At 43.7% G+C, this 17,868-nt stretch overlaps 1 protein-coding gene across 1 annotated transcript; it reads right to left on the reverse strand.

Moving 5' to 3' along the window:
• Nucleotides 1-643: 643 nt before the first annotated feature.
• On the reverse strand, nucleotides 644-17,273 carry ST8SIA3 (ST8 alpha-N-acetyl-neuraminide alpha-2,8-sialyltransferase 3). Its single transcript, XM_019722272.2, has 4 exons — nucleotides 16,636-17,273; nucleotides 15,151-15,273; nucleotides 12,201-12,758; nucleotides 644-9,779 (listed from the first exon to the last, which is right to left on the reverse strand). The coding sequence occupies exons 1-4, from the start codon at nucleotides 16,812-16,814 to the stop codon at nucleotides 9,497-9,499; spliced, it is 1,143 nt and encodes a 380-aa protein (XP_019577831.1). The 5' UTR covers nucleotides 16,815-17,273; the 3' UTR covers nucleotides 644-9,496.
• Nucleotides 17,274-17,868: the final 595 nt, after the last annotated feature.

The following is a 17,868-nucleotide window of genomic DNA, read 5'->3' on the forward strand; positions in this document are numbered from 1 at the left end:
GTTACCAGCACTGTTCTCGGCATTGGGGACATAGTGTGACTAAGACAGGAACAGTTACCTGCTTTGTAGAAGGTAGAGCTTCTAACATACTGAGAGACACAGATAAACAATGAGTAAATAAATAAACACTATCATTTCAAGTGAGGAAAGAAAGTGCAATGAAGAAAAGTAACACAGGGTAGGAGGATGGAGACTGCTGCGGGCATTCAGGGAAGTCTCTGTGAGGAGGTGGCCTAGAGACTGGGGTGACGGTGCACTGGGCTGGGAGCCACGCCGTGTTCTCCATGTAACTCCGCCATAGATCAAGTCCCTCAGCCCGTTATTGATGAAATAAAATGAAGTATGTGGCTGTCACGTTCCAGAATAATGTCTTATTATTAATAGCGCAAAGGCTTGTTGCATGATTTGCATTTAAAGTACCTCTGGAAAAATTGTGCATGGGGGGAATTTTAGTATTGGCTACTAGTTCATGTCTGGAGACAGCCAAGTCCAGCCTTGCTGGAGTCCTACAAATCTCCAAGGAGAATTCTTCACAACACTGAGAATAAGAAAAAGGAAGATGCGTTTCATCTTTTCACTGGGTGGAGTGTGTTAGTGTGTTATCTGTGGGGTCTTCCTAATGGGACAGAAACAACCAGCAGTGTTTTCCAATGCACAATAAAACAGTTTATTTGAAAACAATGCATTCAGTACTGTGTTTGGCACATGAGGCAATGAGGCAGGCACATTCACACTTAACAGGTACATTTGGGGAGCTGTCGAAGCAAATCATTGCATTTTCTTCACAAACTACCGTCACAATATACACGCAATTACCTCTACAAAAGAAAGATGATGGGCCTTGTTCACCAAGAAAGCAGAAGATATTTACACATTCCTCAGTCCGGAGGCACTGGCTTCTTTCCGATCTCCATGGCCCTGTCAGTCTGGCAGCTTGTTTGTAAGGGCAGCTGAGACTGTCTTTCACAAGAGGTGTGAGTCTGATTCCTAAGGGCCACGGCTTCTTCTAAAGAGCAAGAGAGCTTCTGACGTGGTTGGGAGGGAGAGAAATCTTCAGTGCCAGTCACTCAGCATCATATGGCATTTTCCAAAATAAATGCATCAAGTACGTGGGGGACAGGGCACGATGGTTATAACAATATAAGAAGCATCTATTTTCCCTGACACATGCTTCTTGCTCATTTCTTTAATAACTTACATTCACTGTTCTCCCACCTTTTGACCTTTTGGTTTCATCATTATAGAGAACTTTGTTCCTCATTGTACACTGATAGAACATTCTTTCAAATGATGCTAACATGAAATGGTGAAACCAAGTAGGTTAAGTGAGAGAAGCTATCACATTCTTTTGTCTTGACTTCTGATTATGCTTTCACAATGGATTGTCAGCTTCCCATCCAAAGAGTGGAGGCAGCATGGTGTGGTGTAGAATCAGTGGTGGGAGGCCCAGACTCTCATTCCAGTTAACTAGCTGGGAAGTAAGTCACTTCCTACATTTGGAACCTCAGTTTTCTCATCTCCATGTGATGACATTGATCTAGACGCTAAACCTGAGATACCATCTAGTTATGTGAAGGTCTGACATGGATTTAGGTGACTGTCCTATGCAAGTAAGTGATGCTGCATTGTGATGGTTCAATATTTTTGTTCTGTGTCCTGGGAGAATTTCAGTAATTGCTCATGCTTGTGACTGGATCTCAACCCATTAATAAACCTCTCCCAGGGCTCTTGGTTGTAAGGCTGCTTTTCAGCATGGTAAGGATTCAGATCTGGGTCTTGAAATGTGGTTAGAGCATTTCAGACGTGGGGACCAGTTATTCTAAGTCCTGAAAAAGGGTCTAGACTCCAGATTTCAGAGGGAAACCTCCCCTTCCCTTTTGCAATTACTTCAATGGCTTTATTTCACCTACACACATTGACCAAACCTCTCTCCTGTTTTCTGCCAATTTTCTTTCCCCACCTCCCTCGCTAACAATGTTGTGGGAGTGGCTGGTCCCTCAAGGCTGGTTTTGCTGTGAATTTGTCTGTAATAAAACGGGGCCGGCTGTCAAGTCCATTCTGACTTATCTCTTTGGTGTCCAGAAAAGAGCCAGGTGAGGACGGCGTACTTTGTGCTCAGGCTACATGCAATTTGATGTGAATACAGAACAACATCTGGACAGGTACCTGACTCATTGAAAACAAAATGCACCTTATTCTGTATAGAGAAACAAGCTCATTTGGATGACTTAAGGAAAGTAGAAAACAGAGGCATACCTTGGCCTTTTAAACATAATAATGAAAATATCTAAGTTGAGTTTCAAACATGTACAGTCTAGGAATGCCTTACCAAACCCGTAGGATATTTTACTACAGCAAGGAGTGTAGATTTGGTCCTTTATTATTTAATTTTGATTTACTACACGCAGAATAAAAACAAACCACTTATTGTATATGAAAAATTAAGTACATTTTTTCCAGCATTGCCTTCCAAAGGATTTAATTAAACCCACCAAAGAATGACTACTATCAGAAAAACCTTTTATTTGCAAACAAAGCTGCTTCTGTGCTCACCAGGGTATCTGATGTCCAAACACTCAGTAAGTAGGGCATTCAATTACAACTACTGGAAGAAGGCAAGTTATACTACTGCTCAACACCACGGGACTATAGTGGCCAAATGTTTGTTGGTGGTTATTTTGTCAGGGTCCAGCCTTACACTAGCTTAGCTAAGGGCAAGGCATCACTTGGTGTCTTCCCCTGCAAAGCTCACCCAGTACTTTACTCATTTCATGGTGTTTCTTGCACATTTGGAATTTTTATGAGGGCAAATAAAGTCCAGCTGAGTGCATACTGAAACCCGGGGCTTGAGGCTTACTTTGCTGGGTGTCCCCCTGGGGGGTAGAGACAGTTGAACCACTGAACCTCTCTAGGTAAGCTTCTAGGATGCCTTATTCTTCCCTTGTTCCTTTGTGGACACTGACTTCTGGATGTCTGTGAATTTTGTGCTGTATCAGAAGGATGAAGAGCTGTATCAGAAGGATGGACTGGGGAAAGCAGAGAATTGCGATAGACTATAGGGTATGAAAAAAGATCAACGAAACATGGTTTTAACTAGCAGTTAAATTGAAGATATTTACCTGGAAGATCCCCCTTAGAAATTAGAAATCTCCTAAGGTACTGAGGAGTTTGTTGGGAGGTTCCTAAGAGTCACATGGCTAGGAAATACTTTGAACACCTTAGGGTCTTTAGCCTCTGGGACCCAACGATATACTAAAAATTAGTCTAACTAACCAAAGTAGAAATGCCTCCTTGGGGGAGGGGCACTTGGAAGCCCCTCCAGAGTCACTGCTAGCCTGTGCTGGTTGGTGCTCACGGACTCAGAAATTGTTCAGGCAGTGCTGTGCTGCAGCCAGCTCATGCCGGCTCTTGAAAGCATAGTCACATTTTCGGCTGGTTGAAATCAACTTAGTAGCTTGAAACTGGCTATGATGAGAGTATTTACACCACAGGCATTGGCAAAGTGCTACAGATCAGGGCTCTATCATTCTCCAGAGCCAGTTGTTAAACATTTAGCAGCCCACCAAAGAGCTAAAATTGGCTCTGAGTCTTACAGCAAGGAAATCAAAGGAGCCCTTTAGTATCTCTGATGATGAAAGGCTTTGCATGTGCACAGCTATAGAAAGGAGCCTGGCCAAAACTTCATCGGGAGGCCAGCGCCTTATTCAACAGAGGCTGGCCCAAGGCAGCCAGTGCCAACTCATCACCTCTCATATACTTAGTTGGTCTTAGAATTTTAGCCCCTTGAATTCTTTTTGACTGGTTTCATTTTAACCTGAGGACCTTTGCATTTGGGGCATTACCTGGAGCTTGAGAAATCAGATCCCTTTAGGAATAATTTAGGCTCTGGGAATGACATCCAAGTAGAATCTGAACGAATCATTTAACTTTCCTATGTATCTATTTGTAGTGATGAATGACCTGAGATCTGCCTCTTAGTTTGAAATATAAAGAGCTGGCCTTGGGGTAAAGTATATTAAAGCTACGTCTCCCCACTCTGACTGCCTTCAGGCTTACATCCGTTCTGTCTAAACTAACCAGGTACTATCTGCTTACAAATTAGTGACTGGTCAATTCAGCCAAAACAGTTAAATGATTGAGTCAGTAAGACTATGTCCCTGTTGCCAAGTATCACGGTAACTTCAAGGACCAGATCTGCTACTAATTGCATGAGGAGTGATAAGCATTCAGCTACTTGGGTCATGATGGCATATGACTTGACTATGTGTTGTTGGTCCCCAAATGCCGGCCACATCCGAATCACCTGGGATTTGTAAGCTGGGTTTATCCCAGGACATTCTGAGTCAAAGGTCTGGAGTAGGGAGCAAGAAATGTATTTTAAAGAGCTTCTCACGCCATATAGCTTTGTTTGCTGGTGGATTAGCAGCATAATCCAGGTCCTAACCCCATAACCCTGTTGTAATCTTAAATTGGAGTCAGTTATTCTATGACAGGCTCTTTCCTGCGATTCCGCTGTAATCAACAAGAGAATGAGCTTCATTAAGGGTAAAAACATCTATTCAAACACATGTATCTTCAATAAGTTATTACAATAAAAAGGAATTTTAAGAAATACTGCATAATACAATAATGACAATCTAAAATGTGCTGTGGCAAGGCCATCAGACTGTGAAAGGCATATTCAGTCATTTTGACCCTTGGTGTCAGCTCACCTGTGGCCTTGATTAATTGAGCCACAGAAGCCCAGGCAGGTTAATCAGGTGGCCCTGGGGCTCTTAAGTCCCATACTTGTGATGCTCCAGCTGGGTTTTTCAGCCACACGGACACAGCCACAACTCTCTTTGTGAAGCAAAAGGACAGTTCTGTACATTCAGGGAGCAGGAAAGGCTAAACAGATATTTTGTCTGGTACGTTCACACAATTAGGGGAAGAAGGATGGAAGGATCCAGAATTATACAGAAAACTTCTCAGTCTGTCATTTTGCACATGAAGACCCAGCCCAAATCATTCATTATTATTTGCACATCTTAGCATAGTGAACTAAAAGCAATAATGCAAAGTCTGCTGTAGAAATTGATTACAATATGGAAGGCATTGACAAAAGGTCTTTCTTACCTCAAGGGGCCCCAGCTGAAAATTATACATACGGAGAAGTACATAACCATTCTCAGTATTCAACTTTTAAATTATGCATACATATTACTAAAACAAGCTGTTATTAAGATGAATAGATTACTAGATAACATTCCAACTGTCAGCTTGAACCGTCAGTACCTGTAATTGTGATTTACCAGATTTATCACAATCATAATTTATCGTGGGGTTTTTCTCTCATTTCAGGGAAGAATGTATGTTATTATCAGTGGACTTTTGTATGCTTAGGCAAGCATCCCCTTTATTGTTTTGCATTGAGAAATAAATAATTTTTGGGGGGCAGGGATGTTTTCCCTCCCTTATAGCCTTCCTGACTTATTTTCTGTGCCTTGTGAAGCCCAGTCCCAAATCATTTCCCTTTGAGCCCATCTTCATTTGATACTGACAAGGCCAAGAAGCAGATGAGAAGTCATAATTTCTCCACTGATTCCCTGTGCAACCTTGGGAAAGTCTCTTAGCTTCTCTGTTTCTCCATTTCTTATTTGTGAAGTCAAGAATTAGGATTAGACATACTCAGAGGCTCTTCCGTTTTCAGTGTCCTCGGGCTCCACAATTCTGTCCCTGCTTCCTCAGGCCTCCAGTCAACACCTCTTTGCTGTCTGAGTGTGTCTAATAATTAGTGCCTTGCCCAAAGTCAGAAGAAATGCTCTTATTCCCTGGCTGCCCCCACAAATAGGTTAGTCCTGGCATTACGTTCATGGGGGACTGGGCACAAGGATGTGTGGGGGGCCGGGGCCCTCCCTCTGCACGTCCTGGCTGGTAGCCCCCTGGTCAGATGCCCGATAGCAAGGTCACAGACAGATGGCACAGTGGTCTCAGCCAGCACTGCTAGGCACACAGCACGACTACACACAAGCACTTTTACAAAGCTCAAGGACACTTAAGACACAGAAGCAAAGGCAGAGGAACCATAGATGTTTAATCAACAAATATGGGGAAGAGTTTCTGGGTGTGGGAGGCATTCTTGATGTCACATTTTAAGTCTTTCTCCCCTGGAACTACGTGCCTGCACGTGACTTTCAGAACAACCGAGGAAAACTGAGGGACTAGCATTAAGCAGGTTGCTAAATGTCTGTGGCTTTTTTCCCCCTCTGTAACCGAACTGGTCATTTGTACGGGTGTCGTGTGTAGACAGCCTTGGGGGCTTTATGGTGAAATGTATTCTAGTGGCTAAGGGTGGCCTCTGCTGTAAATATCCTCAAAGAGGAAAGGTTCTGGCAAAAGGATGCACTTAACCTAGGACCAATAAAGCAAGGACAGTGCCAAAGCCAGGGTCTGTATCTGCAGCTGAATCAGGAGGGGTTCCCAGCGGCCCTGTCTGCCCAGTTCACTGCTCTTGCCCACATAGGCCCAGAGTTCTGATGACTCACACCCCTTTATGCCTTTATCAGGAATCATGGGACCCACCAACTCTTTTGGTCGTGACCGTGGTTATATAGTTTCATCTTTGAAACAGTCTTTAAAAACAAAGAGATTTTGTATGATCAGCTAGAGGCTGTTTTCTCTATGCTGGAACTGTAGGTCAGAGGTATAACTAACAATAAAAATATCAGTAAAAGCTGCCATATGTTGAGTGTTTACTATGTGCTGAAAACTGGGATAAATGCTTTGCCACATATTGCATCTAATTTTTGAAACAGGAGGGATGTAGGCTGTATATAAAGAACTTATAAATGATGAGAATTGTGGTTAGTCACTGTGGGAGGGCTTGGGATTTTCTTCAGAGATTTTTAAAGAAAAGGGAAGGGTGGTCTTTTTGGATCACCTCCCGGAAGGCCTGCCTGGAAACTGGGGATAAGCCTGATCTCTAAGCCCTTCTAGTTCTGGAAGACAAGTCTGTTTCCTCAACGTTCTGAGCTCTCCTACAAGTGATAAATGAAATGATGGAAAAATCCTCTTACTGTAGATTAAAATGGAGCCAAGAGTGAAATGAGATTAAAAAAAAAATCTCCCTGAACTTAAAGAAAGCAACAAACACCTGGCATTATGATGAGATCTATTTTAAATGGTCCATCATAGACCAGTTAATTGGTTTTTAGGGATTCTGGTCTTTTGCTTTATTAACTTATATGGTTCAAAGTGTCAATGTATTTATATTTAGTGAAATCTAATGGGCACATTGGGATGAAACTCTAGAGTCAGAATCTGGCCTGTTGTAATATTGGCATTAATATCACTTAGCTGTGACCAAGTCCTTAGGAAGAGCCAACTAAACACTTGTCAGTTATCAGTCTTGCAGCGGTCCTAGCAGAGCCCAGCATGAGATGTATTGTCCTTGAAAGTGACAGGGAACAAGCATGGTGTGGTTTGGATCCCCATCAAATTCTGCTATTGAACTTAAAATATTTTTAATATCTCCCCTCTAATTATTTCAAATATTGAGCTGTTTTAGTGTTTTTCCATTTCGAAATATCGATTCCCACTTCTACCCATCTATTTGAATGATTGCCATCTGTTGTCAGAGGTGACACCTGTGGTAACACATTTGAACCTGTATGTTTTTGTTTTTTCCATTGGTTAATATTTGGATCTATGTAGGCTGCTCTGATTAGGTTTTTGAAAAAACATTAGAATAAGAAAACTCCCCTTTAGGACCAGGCAGAACATGAGCATTAGGACTGTGTCTTTCCTTATTGTATTTGGTTTAATTTTAGGCATGATTATACCTTTCCAAAGAGGGGCAGTGAGGTGAAGACTGAACTACAATAATTGTTTTCAACAGTATCTGTAGCATTCCAAGCAATCTAGATGAGATTTCGGAACAAGAACAAGCTCCCCCACCCAAATGTATTACAAATGTGCTTGAATGGCATTTGGAAAGAAGAACCTCTTATTAAAATTTAACATCAACTTGGCCAGACTTTGCGCTGAGCTGGAAGAACAAAGTGCTGCTCAGTTAAAAGCCAGGGGTGGGGGTGATGTGATTTCTACTCCTAAGGCTGAAATCATGAAAAAGAGAATGGCCAACTAATTCCTTCATGGCAGGTCTACACATCTCAAATTCCAAAAGCTAGTTAGTACTAAATCTGGCCACTGCTCAATGGCTTTTCCTTTTGAAATGCTTTGTTTGTAGATGTACAGATCTGATTTCAGTGGAAAGAGGGACTATCCAGTGTCTACAGTTGTCTGGAGGAGAACAAATGGTTCTGGAGTGGTGTGGCTGGGCAGACATAGTGACACTGAAGAGGACCTCACCTGAGACTGTCCACATGGGGCCGGGCCTGGCCAACCTCTGAGCTTCTACTCAGCTCGAGTCCTGCTGGTTCTCAAAGGCTCGGAACGGGCAGTCTGGTTACAACCCTTCAGGGTATACAGGGTCCATAACAACTTCTAAGCATTCTTCTTCCTTCTCTAATAGCCTGGGCGCTTAAGCTAACTCATTGTTCCTTTATTCTGAGAACTCCCAGCCCAGTGCTTGGGTTGGAATAGTGGGAGGCACTAAACAGAGGCTGGCATGCCCTTGCACATGTGGCAGCAGAATGGTCTGTCACAATAGCCCTCATGTCAAGAGCTGCGATGCCACCCGTGACATAGGCTTTCTTTGCCATCATGAAGGCTGCACTGTATTGTATGCCGCTCAGCACATGTATACCACAGGGGGACCACTCTGTTGTAGCGTGAGTGACTGGACTAGTGAGAACTTCACAGGAGGTGTTTCTTATCAAAGTAATCGTGATGTGCTCAGTTTGCCATGAAACATTAAAGTTACCCAGAGCCTTGAACACATCAAGTACAGATACAACACATACAAGCAAAGCTAATTTAGTACGATTCCTAACAAATGATTAAACTCCATGGTGGTGGGGCAAGGGGAGTGGTTGTAGGGAGAGAGACAGAGGGAGAGAGGGAGCGAGAAGGAGAGGAGGGAGGGAGGAGGAGAGGGAGAGGGAGATGAGCTACGCAAACCAGTTTTTTATGTTTCCATTTTGAAGAGCCAGATCCCACCCAGGCAAAACTGAAACCTTCCCAAATTGGCCAGAGGCCTCTCATTATGAGGACTGGATCTGAGCAAAGCTGCAGAAACTACAGCTCTGGTCCTCATTTAAAAAAATGAGGGGTGGTTTATTATTAAAATACAAACATGAAAATACTTCAAACCATTCTGTTAGCAGGGTTCCAAATGCACATTCCCTTTATCAAACAAGTTTCAATCATGTAGATTCAATGCATCTGTCCTGCTAAGACTCTTCAAAGAGTAATGCAAGAGAGGGAGAGAAGACATCTTTCCTGTTAAATGGCAGACAATCCTTATAAGAAATTCTCTAGGGTTCTATGCGGATGACTATTCAATTTGATTTGGGGCACTTTTTAAACAGCCATTTGGCACTTTCTTTCGGAGTTCTTAGGCACAGTGTGACAGAGTCAGCTTGGTGAGCCCTTCCCCATGCATTCGGTACAGCAGCTGAAACTCTGCAGGCAGCTGGTGGGACTCCTGCCACTTGGTGGTAAATTTGGTTCCTTTTTTGTCATAGTAATGATATGGAAGATCTTCCCTTGTGTTGGGATCAAATCCAAAAGGCCAAAATCCATACAAGTGGATCTCTTCACATATTGCTGATGCAAGGGTGTACATAAGAATACCTGTGCTCAGCCGTTTGGGCGACAAATGTTTGTTTTTCCAGTACCTGTGGAACAATAAGTACAGGTGGATTCAGAGGCCAGTGTTGACGGTTTCACCAGGTCATTGTAACGGCTGGGACGTGAGTTTGTCCACCAACTCAGACAGTACTTGCTTTGAATCTTTGTTTTCGACCACAACATACCTCTGGGCAGGACCGGCTACATAAACGGTGAGGCCCAGTGCAAAATGAAACTGTGGGTCTTCATTTCAACAATCACTGAGAATTTCAAGAGGGCGCTAACAGATTATTAAACCAAGTGCCGTGCCCTTCTGAGAATGGGCTTCTGTGTGGTTACACAGGTTGCCCACATTTGAAGCCAACCCCGCCTCCGGGTTTCCTTGGGAGCGTCTCTGACTCAATGGTGCCACCACAGAAGCCCACCACTGGGAATGACTATGCTTCTCACACACAAAGGGCCCTTGGAAATGGGCAGGAGATGGTTTAATCTAAGGGGACCTCCTGTGTCACTTCCCTACCCAAACCTACAGATTCAATCCTTGTTCTTGGGTGTGGAAAGATTGTGGGGCCTTATTTTTCTCTACCATCTTGTAAAAAATCATATTCCCTGTTCCTTTGTCATCTAACTAGGGGTTCCCTAGCCCTTCGTTAGCATGTCAGGACCTAAGAAAAGTATTTATGTACTTTCTGAATTAAAATAAAAAGCTCAATTATGGTTGCCGTTCCATCCGTATTTAGATAGTATTTTTAAGCCTCCCTGCCTATACTGAATTTGGGACTGCTGTGGAGTGTATGTACATGTGTGGGCACACGTGTGTGTTTATCATTGGCTGTGCAGGCAGAATTAAACTTTTCATGAATCAGCTTTCTGTGGACTGTATTTCCTTCCAGTTTTCATTGAACTAATGTGTTTGGTTCAAGCTTGAGTGGCAGTGGGGCACTATGGCTAACACCCCCCGGGACTTCTGAAAGGCTGGGGACAGGGTAGGCCACAAAGGCCAGTTTTCAGAAGTTTCTAAGCACATGTAGTTCCTTCTTCACTATTTCAAAGCTTTAAAAAGATTATCCTTTCCCATTCCAGTTGAAATGTAAAAGTTCAGTCTTGGTTTTAATATTCTAACCTATGGAATTAGAATGACGAAAGAATTCTTTTGATACAACTGAATTTAAATAGAGCAAGAGGGGAGCAAAATGATGAGGTCAAAAGACCACAGGGCAGGCTGGCAGGAGGCCTGACTTCTCATTCTGGTGCTGCCCCTTTGGGCAGTGACGTTGGGCAAATAACACCTGTTCTTTGTACCTCAACTGACTCATCTTTAAACTTAGGAGTTGGGCTACATTACCTCTTAAAAAGGTAACCGTACAAGCTGGGAAACTGAGACATTCTGTTTTTATCTGTTGTCCTCAATGTAATTATTAATATTGCCCTCTTTCTCTCAAAGAAAAAGTTCCGGTTTGGACTATAAATGACGAAGACTACAGGAAGGGAATAATCCATGGTGGGATAAAAATCTTTAGAATTCCCTGTTTATCAGGCCTCCCAAAACCCACTCTAACTTGTAGTAATATCTGGACAGTATGTTGGGACATTGGGGCTACTTGCATATGGGGAAATTGGAGTTGAGGCAGTTTCCTCAGATGATTTAAAGAAAGAAAATCCTATAATTGATCTTGCTTTATAAAGTGCCCTGGATTAGTGGTTCCAAATTCTGACTGCATATTAGAATCATCTGGGGATTTATTAAGAAATACCAAGTGCCTGCCCAACCCCCACCAGACAAATTATGTTAGAATTTCTTGAAGTAGAGCCTGGGCAACAGTATTTTTTCAAGTTATCTGAGTGATTCTAATGTACAGCCAGAATTAAGACTCATTGTACTAGATGAAAATGTTGCATTTCTGGTCAATCTGTCTATCAAATTACAAGGGATAACAACGAGCTCATAAAATACTTTTCACATATTTTGGCCCCCAAATCCAAAATTATAAAGGCAGATTATATAATTTATGATTTATCTAGGTGGTTGTTTAATTTTGGACATCTATAAAACACCCAAATATCAAATAAAAACAACATTCTAAGTCAACTGCATCTTTAAAAAAAGCTGCTTGATTTGTCTAATTTAACCATTGGTATTATTGGGACATAGCTAAACATTTAAAGAAAATTCTTGATCTGTGGTAATTTCACTCTTGCTCACGGGGCTTAGCACCAAGGAAGGGGACAGGGAATAGAGTGAGGAGGCTAATGAACCACCAATCCCCCCACTTGGCACTTGGTTACTAACTGGGGATAGAAGGTTGAACTTCTTACCTAGAATAATTCATTACAAAACATACGAGTTTGCTGTCAAGTACTAAGCTAACCACAACAAATAACTAATCCGACAGTTCCCACCCCCAAAAGATACAATACTGATTTGCCATCTGGTGGGGTATGAATTAAAGGCAATAAAGTATACACACCTGTTGACGTGTTGCATTATATTTCCAGGCCAAGCCAACTGGACCTTTAACTGACCTCTGTGTTCAACAAAAAAGTCAACTAATGTTCTGGTAACAGTTGCTGAAGTGTGGAAGAAAAATGCAGGGATCCAAAGAATGGCCCCATCGAGCTTTTTTAAACTTAGGAAGAAGTTATTACGGTCCTGAATGGTCAAAAGGTTGTTGTAATATTTTTCCAGGATGCTGGGGTTGAAGGTGGTAAGGTTGGTTTTCCTTCCAACATCTCTTTGGAAAGCCTCCGTAGGGGCAAAATTGCAACGGAAAACAAAATCTGACTTATCTATTTCTGGTCCACACCGGCTCCCTGTCAGGATCCCACTATTTCCAACCACAGCACAGATGTTATAATGCTTATTCACAATGGGTGACACATCTGGAAGCAGTGATCGGAAGTTATTGCTAATAGAGAAAACATATTTATGGTTGGAATAATCATAGTGCATCAGTTGTCCGATCCGAACACTATTCTTGGTCAAAGAAAAATTTTTTATTACATCGACATGCTGAAGAATTTCTTGCCTAAAATGAAAAGAAATTCATTAAATGCATCCCATTCAAAACTGATTTTCCATCTTATGTCTTAAGCTGCCATTTCATTCAGACAAGAATCGTAGGTACATCGAATCCAAGAAAGATTATACACATTCATAGTAATTGTGGTCTATGAGGGGAGGACTGCTTCAGCATCTATAGACATGTGCTAATCTCCCAGTCAAGTTGTGGGTGTAATCTTTTGAGGCTTGTAACTGTTGTCCTTTACAGTTTTAGCTGCTATCCTTTGGTTTTTCTGCTATGTATTTGATCAAGGGGGAGGCACAGGCCAAGCTGTCGGAAAATACAGGGAGACATTTACACAGGCCCCAAAGAGCTCACATGAATGCAGAAAAAATTGGTGACTTAAGAGTTTGTAACTAGGGACTAGTTGTTTGCTACTGGGCTGCACGGTTCAAGGAATATCCAGTATCACTGGTGTCCAAATAAGAGCCAAATAGAAATGAATCAGTATAGTACTATCCATTATTAAAATATGAAAATGGTAATAGCAGTGAGTGTAGTTGAATATTTAATAGAAATGAGATAATCTCATTAAGGTCCTTTGAATAATGAAACAGAGATATTTTTCTACTTGATTACATAGCAACACAATGTAGTTGGAGATACCTAATCCTTAGATAAAGGGCCTATTGTAAATCCTAAAAAAGTGTGTATGTTCTAAGAATTCAGAGAATAAACAAGGCAAAGGTGATACTTAGCACTAATTTCAGGTTGCTTTCATTTTGAGCTTTAAGTAAAATTAAGCATCTCCTAAAGTCTCAGCTATTTAAAATATTTAAGAGAGACCAGTAACATGTTACTTAGCTATTAGAGTCTCCAATTCTAAGAAATCACATTGAATTTTTTATGTCTTCTGCCTAAAAAAATAGCAGGATTGAAACTAACTGCTTTGCATATCATCACGTTACCTGCAATTTTATTTAAAAAATTTACCTCATTTATTAACGTATAGAGCCACATAAACTGAAAGTTTTAATCCCAAACTTCCAAAGTTACCAATATTGTTCTTTACAAGCTGTTACTAAGATAAAATAAGTTTAAAATGATGCTTGGAAAATTAATAACTAAAGATTACCTAATAGATGGATTGAAAGAAGGAATATTGTTCTGGCTGGTCATTTGGGTCACATGGCTTGTGTGGGAAAAAATATTTTTATTGGGTTAGAAGTATGTTTTTGAAAAGGTAGAATACACCCATTAAAGTTTTCTGCATTGTCTATAAAATTAATATTGGATTAAAAACCCAGTAGTTAAAAAAAGGCATTTCTACCGTTTTTGAATTAATCAATTATTGTCATAGACTAATTTCTAATTGAACAGTGTTTTAAAATTTTTAATCACAATCACATGACTGTCAACTTTTCAAGTAAACAGCATTTTCATGACACTGTGGATATCTACTAAATTTGTTTTAATTCTGTCATTAGATTAAAATAAAAAAGAGAGGACAATAACTAGAAATACTATGACCAAAACACAATCCCCTGAATAGATTGGTAGAATAAGTATTTAAAATAAGTATTCACACTCCTAATGAATACACTAGATGGCCCACATTCCATTTAGCAGCATAATAGTCCCACCCAGAAGGAAGGAGTAATAGCTTATCTGGGGTTGCTAAGAGTAGACCAGAATCACTGAGGAGAATAAATAAATGTTAATAAATCATATCCTTCTTTCCCACTTCAAACAAAACAAAACAAAAAACCCCCAAAACAACACAAACCTCAACCAACTACTTTTCCCTCACTCCTCATCAACCCCTCCATGTGTAGATGAGGCTGCTACAAGACAACTAATAAGAATGATATTGGGTAACTTTTACAGTATGTTAAAAGTTGTAAAGGTTTAATGAAAACGAACACACAAAACCAAAACAAAATTACACTTAAATATCTGCATATATTTGGGCCAAAATTTTCACTACAAATTTGATAGGGACGGAATATAGTATTTTCTGTGTGTTTCAATGAGACAATATTATTTTCAATTTTTTTTTTAGTGTAGGATGAAAATGCATTAGGTGGTCTTTTCACAATTAACTAAAAAAAAAAAAAAAAAAAAAAATGGCTTTGGCAGTGTTAGCCTTGCATGTCATGGTGCTCAGTTAAGCCCAAGTTAGGGACTATATTGGAAATAGCTTTTTTTCTGTCATTCAAATTGGTCTTACCGATGCTTTCTTTTTATGAGAAGAGACTACATACATAAAAAACGTTACCAATCAGCCTTTGCACAGTGAGGCCAAGAAAATAATGCAAATACACCTTGGGGTGCGGGATAGAATTTTGTTATTTTGGATTATTTTGTTTTAGTATTTTCTTTTTTGAGCTCCAGAATTCAAAAACACCTATCCTACCTTTGATGTAAAAACGCTGTCCGATTAAATGTCCACTTAGAAGGTTTCTCTTGGAGTTCGTGGGTCAGAGAATTCGTGATGGGCACAAAAGACGGATTTAGAAACTTCAGCGCAAATTGTGACCTGGAGAGGGGTATGAGTACACACACAAACGTGCTGGCCTCAGTTGGGGGCAAGCCAAGGTAGCCATTAAAGTCCAGCCGGGGGCGGGCAGCTGGCACAGCACAGGCTCCATCCCACCCAAGAACCCCCTCTCATTTGGTCCACCCTCTGCTCCCCCGCCCCACACACCCAGGAGGAAGAAAGAAAACTAGGGAAATCCGTCTCCATTGTCCAGCCCTCCGGGTGCGGGAGAGACCATAAAATGGCCGTCTCGCGGAGAGCAGGGGCGGGAGCTGGGCGCCCTGCTGGAGCTTGGTGCGCGGTGCGGACCCGGGAGTCAGCACCGCGGACAGCGGCCGCGCCGCTGTCAAGTCGGACCCGCGACGCCCCTGCTGTCCGGGTGAATTGATTTTTGGAGAAAGGGCAGAGGAAACCCGAGACCTAGGGGAAGGCTGGGGATGGCTCCTGCTTTAACCTCTTCCTTCCCGACCCTGGGTCTGATTTCATTCCCTGACTTCTAATTGGGGGTCCGCCGGAAGCCGCCGGCCAGCTCCGCTCTTCTGCCCAGGTGGGGCTTCTCTAGGTTCTGCACCTCTGGCCCAGCCTAGACCACAGGTTGCGGTTTGTATTTGCCACTCGCCCATCAGGAGGCCCTGCCGGGAGAGCTCCTGGGGGTCAAAGGTAGGGGAAGGGGTTCTCGACGAGCTGCGCCAAGCTGCTCCTGGCGCCTGCCCAGTCCAGCCTCGCTCCCGGCGGTGACTCGGACCTGGGGCGAGGGTGGGCGGCCCTTAGGAGGTTCGCTTCCCGCAGGGGGCGGGGGAATTGCAGAAATCCCGGAAAGGGGGAGATAGCAGCGTGGGGGAAAGGATCGAGGTAGAACACCCCAGGGGCTTCGTGAGACTAGACCCGCGCATCATTTGATGGTTTGGGGAGTGAGGGAGAGGAGTTACAGGGGAGTGCGGCGTCTGCGCCATGAAATCGCCCCTGGACCGCCCAGAACCCGGCGGCGGAGTCTGCGGACCGGGCGCGGGGAAGATGCTCACCTCACGCACGTCCGTCTCCAGGTTCACCGCCCCCTCCCAAACACACACATCGCCTCTCCCTCAACCACCATTCTCCTTAAAGCCTACCCCCATTTTGGAAATGGGGGAAGGGATGCCAAGGAAGAATACGCGAAATGCAATCACATCGATTAGGACAACGGCGTGTAGGGGTGTGGGTTAAAAAAATAATAATAAAGGGGTGGAAGGAGGGAGAATGAAAGAGGAGTGGAAGGATCGCGCAGTGTCTTGCCCACAGTGTCTCGGAGAAGCCAAAACAACTCCCTCTCACCGCCCGACCCCCCGACCAAATGCCGGAGGGCGCTCCGAGGCCCGCACTCACCGGAATCCCGCGTGGAACATGTACATTCGGGGCGCCCCCGGGCTGGCGTACTTGGAAGTGGTGAAGATGTTCTCCTTTTTCAGAGACACGTAGCTGATGAGCGATAAAATCAGCAGGGCGACGCTAAGCATGACCAGCCCCAGCACGCTGGCGACCCGGGCCATTTTGCAATGTCTCATCCCGGGCTGGTCTGGGATCAGGGACAGCGGGGAAATCGGTCCATTGAGCGGCTAGCAGCTCGCTGGCGTGTCGGCGTGTGTGAGTGTGTGTGTCCGCGCGCGCGTGTCAGCGTGTGTGGCGGGGGAGGGGACCAGCCCGGGGAGCCGCGGATGCCCGGGGGTGGGGGTGGGGGTGGGGACGGGCCGGGGCCCCAGAGATTAGCCGGACCCCCACAAGGCTGGGGCGACCGGGGTCCCCAGGCTGAGCAGGAAGATGGAGGGTCTGCGTGGCTGCGCAGCGATGGAGCGCGCCGCGCTGTGCGTCTTTGGCTGCTGGCTCAGGCTCCCCCGCGCGTTTCCAACGAGGCTGCCATCTCCTCCGCCGCCTGCAAGATAAATGTGATTGGAATAATGTTACAGTTCGATCTAAGCACAGGATTTAATTAATGAACTCTAATCTCCCAAATAACCGGGGGAGGGGCGGGAGAGGGAGGGTAGAAGGGGAGGTGGCAGAGGGAGGGGAGTTGAGGCGGGAAGGCTGCTGCCCACGTCAACAGCCTCCTCTTGAGGGTGAGGGTGAGGAGGTGGCTGTGGATAGACAGACGCCCAAACTTACTTTAATAGACCATTCATTACTTTATAAATATATCACACAATAGGGAGACAAATAACTGGATTTACTGTACTAGAGGATACACACCAGCTGTGCACTTCTGAGATGCAGGGAGAGTGGTTTTAGGAAAGCAGACATTTAAAAGCTTCTCCTCACCACAGAGACATTGCCCAGGGCCCCACAGGGTAGCACCCTCCCAGCACCCCAGGAAGGAAATCCTAAACAGCAGCTGGTCCAACCCGCCTTGTGAGTATGTAAACCTTGGAATTTTCCAGGATCTCTCCCCTAAATGCCTCCTATACCCACTCCATACTTTGCTTCTCTCTAAAAGATGGGTAGTGCCTAGTAAAGTTGTGAGGTGAGCTGTGAGTGTGGAGGGCCTGGCCCCCACTCCCCAGTCCTCAGCCCAGCAGCGGGCCAAGTGCTCACGTGTTGACCAGGCCTGGAGCAGGTCTCCCTAAT

This window comes from Rhinolophus sinicus, linkage group LG09 (genome assembly GCF_036562045.2).
Source record: "Rhinolophus sinicus isolate RSC01 linkage group LG09, ASM3656204v1, whole genome shotgun sequence".
Classification (NCBI taxonomy): Eukaryota; Metazoa; Chordata; class Mammalia; order Chiroptera; family Rhinolophidae; genus Rhinolophus; species Rhinolophus sinicus.